This window comes from Electrophorus electricus, chromosome 11 (genome assembly GCF_013358815.1).
Source record: "Electrophorus electricus isolate fEleEle1 chromosome 11, fEleEle1.pri, whole genome shotgun sequence".
NCBI classification, from domain to species: domain Eukaryota; kingdom Metazoa; phylum Chordata; class Actinopteri; order Gymnotiformes; family Gymnotidae; genus Electrophorus; species Electrophorus electricus.
In genome coordinates this window covers 19596717-19604726 of record NC_049545.1, presented here as the reverse complement: position 1 = coordinate 19604726, position 8010 = coordinate 19596717, and the positions used below count along the sequence as shown (strand labels likewise).

Below are 8010 nucleotides of genomic sequence, written 5' to 3'. Positions count from 1 at the left end.
CTACTATACGAAGCACTAAATGACAAAAGACACCAATTATTTTAAGTTATATAGCCAAAAAGCCTAAAGATTAACAACTTTGTAATTAAAGTTAACTTAGTTACAAATATGAATCATGGTCGGGTTGACTAGACAGAGTTGGATAAGTTACTAACTCACTCCAGTAGGACACACCTGCATATAACCCCACCATGTGCACACGCACACACACGAAAGGTTGACTGAGCAGTTATCCTTTTCACGGAATGTAACATTTTAAGTTGAATATCAAAAATTACACAGTGATTCACAAAACACATTTTTCTGTTTTGGGGAAATCCTTATCTTTTGCTGTGCCAGCACCTTTCTTCATTCCCTTCTGAACGCTTAAATAGTGAGGGCATAAACTAAAAAACTTCACTAAAATATCTGTTACACGGTTATGTTACATGTCATTGGTTATGACAGTACAGGAGATACAAGATAGATTTTTTTTGTCAAATTTTACCTACAGTTTGACCAGCTCTATCATATCATCAGCTTTACGTTACCCCTGACATAGCAGAAATAAATAAATCAATGAATAAGCACTGAGTCAGTTGTTGTAACGTGCCATGTCATTTCACCACACAAAGTGTCATGAGTCGTGACACATTGTAAAGTGTTTAGAATTATGTGAAAGTTGTTTTGTTTCTTTGTAAAGATCTAAAGATCTAAATGGGTTTGGTACCAGGTATATTTTCAATCTGCTGTGTCCCTATTCGGCTTCTAGATCCTTGAGCTCGTCTTCCGAGCAGCTCCTTATTGCTTATCGCTCCATGGCAGTGGAAGATTCTAGCCATGGAGGTCAGAGAGTCTTCTTCTTTACCGAACTTTAAAACTACACTCAAAACATTTTTTAATGTACCGGCTTTTCCAGACTAATAACATTATCTGTCATACAAAATATAGTTCTATGTCTCTGTGACTCATGTCTTTTTAATCATTTTATCTAATGTCCTTCACTGCAGCACAGCACTTTCGATCAACATCAGTTATGTAAATATACTTTATAAACTAATTATACTTCCTTACGTTTTTAGTGCATAGGGTTACTGAACGCATGAAAACAAGCTTTGCTGTGGAGTCTGTAGAATGATGGTATAGGTGTGTTTAGACCTACGGCATCCTGTCATAAACTGGCCTCAAACACACAGCTTTTTCTACTGCAACGATGACTGGAAACGTCACAATGACGGGAAACGTCATGGTGTAGTGGAGAGCTCACTGCAATGGTGCAGTGGAGACCTCCCTGGCCAAGGCAGTGATTGATGTCAGACATCAGAGAGGCATCCAGGTTTTAAAACACACTAACACATTGCTCAGGCTGAAAACTTAACTCATTCCCATTCTTTCTTTCTCCATATGCGCACGCACACACACACACACACACACACACACACACACACACACACACACACACACACACACAAACACCACACACAACACAGTTAACAACAGATCAAATTATTTAAATGTATTTGCAATTGATTGGTGCATTGACTGGTACACCGCTCTCCTGTTGTCATGCATGCAGTGTGAGAAATCAAACAGCAGGACCAGATGATGAAATACAGACCTGAGAGAGCATCATGTGCATTATGCCACAATGAAAGAATGAGTGAAATGTGACAAATGGAGATGTGTGCAGGCAAAGGCATGCACAGGAAGTGCATGTAAATCTGATCTCCTGGGACTTCAGAACAACGTTCGTTGAGAGGTTCCTGTCAGGTCCACAAGCCACTCCATTGTCAGAAGAACCAGACAGTCCTGAATAATCAACTAAATGTTCTGCCCTTGTTCACCTTCACCAGAGTACAAATGTGATCCACCTGTTTTCAGCTGACTGCCTCCCCTACTTAAACTCTCATGTTCTGAGTCCTCATGGTGAAGTATTGGGTGCCCTCTCTAGCACATGGATTGGTTTTATGAATTTGGTTTGTTGCCCTGGTTTTGACCCCTTTTTGTTGTTCGTCACCTAAGCTCCGGATCTGACCTTTCTGTGCTACTGCCCGTTTATTAAAATAAGATTGATAAGACTGATGCATCAAGCTGCATTCTTTGAAGTCTTTTAATTCCAATATGTGTAAATTGTTGATATTTAATCTATCTTATAAGAATTTACTATTATATGCAATTTACTTAGAAGATAATAATTGACTGTGATTGTCATGACTAACATCAGCTCATTTAAATATTTTACTTTTGAAATATACTATGATGAAATATAAGAGGCGAAAGGTTATTTGTTTGTTTGTTTGTTTTTTATTATTTGTTTGCTTGTTTTTGTCAAGTCAAAAGGTCAGAATGACAGGCCCTGGAACTCAAGTATGCTTTTATCTGCAGTGACTTTCCAAAATGTCATTTTTAGTCCACACAGTAAGAAGGAAAGTTGATATGATGAAATTCTAAATTTGATAATAATGTTTAAAAATTAAAGAATTAATTTGCTATATATGAACTAAATAAATGTTCATGTTTAACTAAGGTAGCGATCCAGAAGAATTGTGGAAGTTTCAACTAAGTGAAAGCTCAAATATTATCCCTGGTAAAAGTGCTTACAAAACCACACATATCATTTTAGACATTTGATAATAATTTTATTAAGGCAAAGAGATGCAATTAGCAATACAGTTCCAGTGAGCTGTTAAACAAAACACATCAAACCAAAAAGCAGAAAACATTAAGATGTGAAGTGACATTAATATTAATATGCTTCATCTCCTGCAGCTGTCTACCCACACTGCTCCACCCCAGCGCTGGAGCTCACAGGGCTGGCCAGGGCCGAGTGGCTCACGGTGCAGGTGTAGGTGCATCCGGAGCTCCAGCGTTCTGCACTGAGTTTCAGGAAGCTGTTCCGGGAGAACGTGCCGTCAGCCTGATGCCGAGATGAGCCCATCTGGACCTCAGGACCCGCCATGGCGGTGCCGTCCTCGGACCAGGACAGGGTGGCAGCATCAGGGTAGAAACCCCAGCGAGGCACATGATGCTGGCCTCGCCCCCAGAGGGCGGAGTCTGGGAGGGAGACAGGACCAGCAGCAGGACCAACTCTGCCATACATGAGAGCTCACTCAGAACTCTTATTCCAACGCATCCTGGCTAGATCTCAGCTACTTGACAGACTCCGAGCAACTTCAGGTAACCAAAGTCACTCTGGAGGTTTTTGTACAAGCAGTATGACAAACTGTAACACTGTGATGGTTCTCACATATGATACAGCCACAGTAGTAAATGGCCTCATCTTCAGCCTACACGCCATTGATATTCAGGTACTCGTTATAGCCACTGTCCGTGTATGTGAATCTGCCAGGCAATCCACTGGCCCTGTTGCTATCAGCAAGTAGGAACTTTGGAGCTTCTCCAGTCTTCTGTTGGTACCATGAAATTGTCCAGCCACTTTGATCTTTTTTACATAGAATTTTAACATTCTGTCCCACACTGACATCCAAAGTCTTCTCCTGGGTCAGATGCACTATGGCCTCGAGTCCTGTGAACACAGCAGAATCCTGCATAAAAGCATGTTTGCTGTGTGATTTAAATCTCTGATTATTATTACATATCCATAACATATCCACGTTACAGAGTATTACTAGTTAAAACTGGTTAGAGAAATATAAAATGTTTTACATCAGAAGGGAAGGTGGTGGATATTGGCTGTGAGTTACTAGATAGAGTGATCAGGAGTGTAGACAGGGAGGCATTGTTGAGAATCATGTTCAGGCTTCCAGTGTTCAGAGAGGAGAAATGAGTCTGGGAATGTTCAGAGCAGGACACATACACTTACAAACTACTGCTTATAAAGGGAGCCAACAAACTGTGACACACACACACACACACACACACACACACACACACACACACACATACAAAGAGAGAGAGAGAGAGAGAGAGAGAGAGAGAGAGAGAGAGAGAGAGAGAGAGAGAGAGAGAGAGAGAGAGAGGAGAAAATGCATAACAAGTTGTGCAATAACATGGTTCTTTCCATATTTAACTAATTTTATATCTACCCACTGGGATTTTGGACGATTGTCAGTGTATATATGTGGAAATAATGTTTAACTGTAAATTTAATTCAGTCTTTCTTAATACCCAGCTAGTGGAAAGTCAACCATGACAATTCAGATGTTCAGGAAAAAGATCAGGAACAGAAACTGCATGTAAATTTGACCCCTGGGGTCTCCATTAATAGAATTCTGCTTTCAGCACTGAACTTCAAACAGCTAGGGGGAGAAGCTTTTGCAATAAAGATGACATCAGCATGGCTGAGCACCCAAAGACTGTACATAAAGCTCAATTTACGAAACTTCAACCATTATTAATGCTGTATTTTCTAAGGTACACATTCAATTATTTCAATATTATATTATTATATTATATTATTCAAATTTTTATGGTCTTCAGAAGCAAAGTTCTTTTGCTTTTAATTTATTTATATTGCTCCAAGAGCACAAAAACACACATATCAATAAATGGTCAAATAACTCAAATAATGTAAAGTAATAATGTAAAATAATGTAATATTCCATAGGTTTTTATTATTTTATGCATATTAGTAACAGAATGTGAAGTGATGAAAAATTATCTTTACTCTATGACAATCAGCATTATTTAAAACTGCCTCAGGGCTTTTTATTTCATAAACATAAACATTTATGTTTATTTCATAAACATAAACATAAAAAAGTAAGATTTGTGTGTTTAAATCTAGATAAAAACCTGTTACAGAATGCACCTCATTTTAACATTTTATTTTCATAATTTATTTGAATGTTATTTAATTAATGTTCTTTATTTTCATATAAACTTTATTTAATTTTTCTTATGTCAATTATTTTATTATGAAAATGTAAAGTGCTATTATTATTATTATTATTATTATTATTATTATTATTATTATATGTTTTAGGCTGTGTGTGCAGGATGCTTTGATGTGAATGTCCACGGTAAGAGTGTTTGGGGTAACAGAGTAGGGTCATAGTGCACATGGGAGTGTTGGTTGCATAAATCCATGTAAAGACACTTAAAGACATCACTCTGGTTATATGATGAAAGAGTTTTATTCAGTAACACTGAGCAGTACAGATGCAATCCCTTGCATAATAGAAATGTACAGTAAGAAAATTACATTCTTTCATTGGTGCTTTGGGCTGTGAAGCAGGTTTTCCTGTGTCCTGTACTGGACAAGAACAACATGGCCAACTAAGCTACTAGTCTCAAACCTCTGAATTAGAAGTAAACCTGGGAAATACTGTTCTTTGTATTTCAGTATTGTGAGGTTGCTCTACCCACACTGCTCCACCCCAGCGCTGGAGCTCACAGGGCTGGCCAGGGCCGAGTGGCTCACGGTGCAGGTGTAGGTGCGTCCGGAGCTCCAGCTTTCCGCACTGAGTTTCAGGAAGCTGCTCCGGAAGAACGTGCCGTCAGCCTGACGCCAAGATGCGCTCATCTGGACCTCAGGACCCGCCATGGCGGTGCCGTCCTCGGACCAGGACAGGGTGGCATCGTCAGGGTAGAAACCCCGAGCGAGGCACACGATGGTGGCCTCGCTCCCAGAGGGCGGAGTCTGGGAGGGAGACAGGACCAGCAGGGATGGAGGAGACACAGGACGAGCTGGAGAAGACACCTCTAGGGAAAAAGATCAAGAGAAAGATGAATGCAGCTATAACAGGAATGATGTGTCCGAAACAGATTATAGAACATAAAAAAAGAGTGAATGATCTTTCACAATTTTCACATACATGTTTGCTTCCCAAACAATGGCAAATATAGATTGTACCCTGCATTCAGCTATCAACGGGGAATATTGATATGTGTAATTACTCTATTCAATGTTATACATATTATTTACATAGTCTAGTATAGAGCCTTTTCAATACATATCACATTATATATAAACCAAATATAGCTAAGTGGAGAAAATGTGTGTAATTCCAGTCATTAAAAATAGAATTTAAAATTTTAAAGAAAGATATTACTGCATTTAGTTATAGCTGCAGTGACACAGAAATGCCATTTTTTAAAAATAAAAGTGTTCTTACCAAGGCTGGTGCCTTCAGCAAACACTGTGCTACCACCTCACAGTGTTAGATGCCAGTACCCAAACATCAGTACTGCAGGCTATGAGCACAGCCCACATTCAGGCAGTGCTCCTATCACCCCTCCTAAAAGAAAGTGTGTTCAAATCACACATCCAGCTAAATGGAAGAAACTGACCATGCACCGGCCAGTTTCCCATGGCCATTTACTGAAAGATCCCAAGTCCAAGTGACTGGACCGACTCATGGAAGGGGGAAGTCAGCCGAGTAGATGTTTGTATGAGCACTCCACTGGAACGCAGCACCGTAAGCCGATCCACAGCTAACACAAGCACAGTAGTAGACCGCTTCATCCTGGGATTCTACCCCATTGATGTTCAGATAGTCCTGGGTGCCTGAGTCAGTGTAAGTGAACCTTCTGGGTAATCCACTCGCTCTTATGTTGTTTCTGAGCAGAAACTCAGGGGCACTGCCAGTTTTTTGTCGGTACCATGAAATGTAATGCTGATCATCTTGTGCAGTACAAAGTATCTTCACCGTGTCTCCCAGTTTCACAGACTTGGACTTCTCTTGAGATAAGGTATATGCTGCCAAACCTGAAATGAACACCAATAAATAAATAAATAAACATAGGCTGGCAAATAAAATTTGCTTACGAAAAGTAGAAGAGAACCAAAGGAAAGAGAATCTACTCAGATAGGATAGTAGTTCATTGTCTCCATTCACTGCGAGGAGAAATGTTGCTTCGTTGATATCACTTGATGTTTGGGGTGCTCTTACCGGTCACAGTGAGCAGGAGTCCAATGAGAGAGGCAGGGCTGAAGAACATCATGTTTCAGAGAGGTGAGAAGAGTCTTTGTGGGTGTCTCTATACACAGCTCCTTATAAAAAGAGCCAGACAGAGCAATTGGGGAGGTGTGTGTTTGTTTCAGTTTCTCATATTTTCCGAATCTCATTACTGTTTCTCAGTAAAAGTAAAGGGTAAGCCCCTCACCTTTTTGTGCAGCTGTTGTAGTCAGAAAGTAAGTCATATTCTTACACATACACACCAGGAAAGAGCCCTGTGTGAAACCCTTTGTCCATATATTTATACATTTCCCTTAGTCTTTAAATATATCATAAATTTGTGCAGCAATAATAATTAATCTCTAGTAACTAGTAATTCAGTACAAATCTTCCTAAATTCAGGCATTCTGTAGGGTGGAGTCATGCAGCAATTCAGCCTGACAGATACGGCTATCGGAAGCCTCTTTCAGACCCCATTCATTAGCTTTGCAAATACCACACGCCTTTAAGAAAAATAAACCTATTCATAGTTTTCAACGTCATGCAGTCAAAAGAAATGTATTGTCTTTGACATAATTATACAGTAGGGGGCAGGACTATCTTGCAAGTAACACTTTGCGTGGCCAGTAGATGGTGCTGTGGATTAGATTTTTAAAAATTGAAAAAAATCTCTCTCTCTCTCTCTCTCTCTCCCCCTCTTGCTTTCCTGTGCATTGAAGCAAATAAATCTCTACTAAAACGTAATGACTGACAGTATGTTACTTGGTATGTAACCACCATAGTGGGTGCTTTTTTAACAATTGCCTGAGTTATAACCACAGACAATTTACGACTTAAAAAGAGCATTCAACAAGTGACTGATATGTACTGAAGACCAAAGACTGCCTTCTTCCGACACTGATACATCCGTTAACGGAGACCTGCTACAGCCGGTTAACGGATACTGATACATACATTTGGACTACTTCTTCTGGGTCTCATATTATTGGCCTCCTGAAGTGGAAATTCAGAGACCTCCAGAGAATGAATGCCCACATGGGGTTGGTTTTCTCCCCAGTCATGAGACGCAAAACCAAAGCCTGAATCAGAGCCCTTCCTTTAGACGGGCACTTAAAATACAGCCCTGGGTCTGTAGAGTGGTCATCACGTCAGTATGCCCCTGTGCCAGTCC

The 8010-nt window shown here is 40.0% G+C and overlaps 1 pseudogene and 1 gene segment (V, D, J or C); both read right to left on the bottom strand.

Moving 5' to 3' along the window:
* Window positions 1-2752: 2752 nt before the first annotated feature.
* On the bottom strand, window positions 2753-3732 carry LOC113575528 (annotated as a pseudogene).
* A 1327-nt stretch (window positions 3733-5059) lies between these two features.
* LOC113575529 lies at window positions 5060-5656 on the bottom strand (the record flags this gene model as incomplete). The annotated part of the segment is given in 1 exon segment: window positions 5060-5656. A coding segment is annotated over 1 exon segment (357 nt), but the record flags the coding sequence as incomplete, so codon positions are not given.
* Window positions 5657-8010: the final 2354 nt, after the last annotated feature.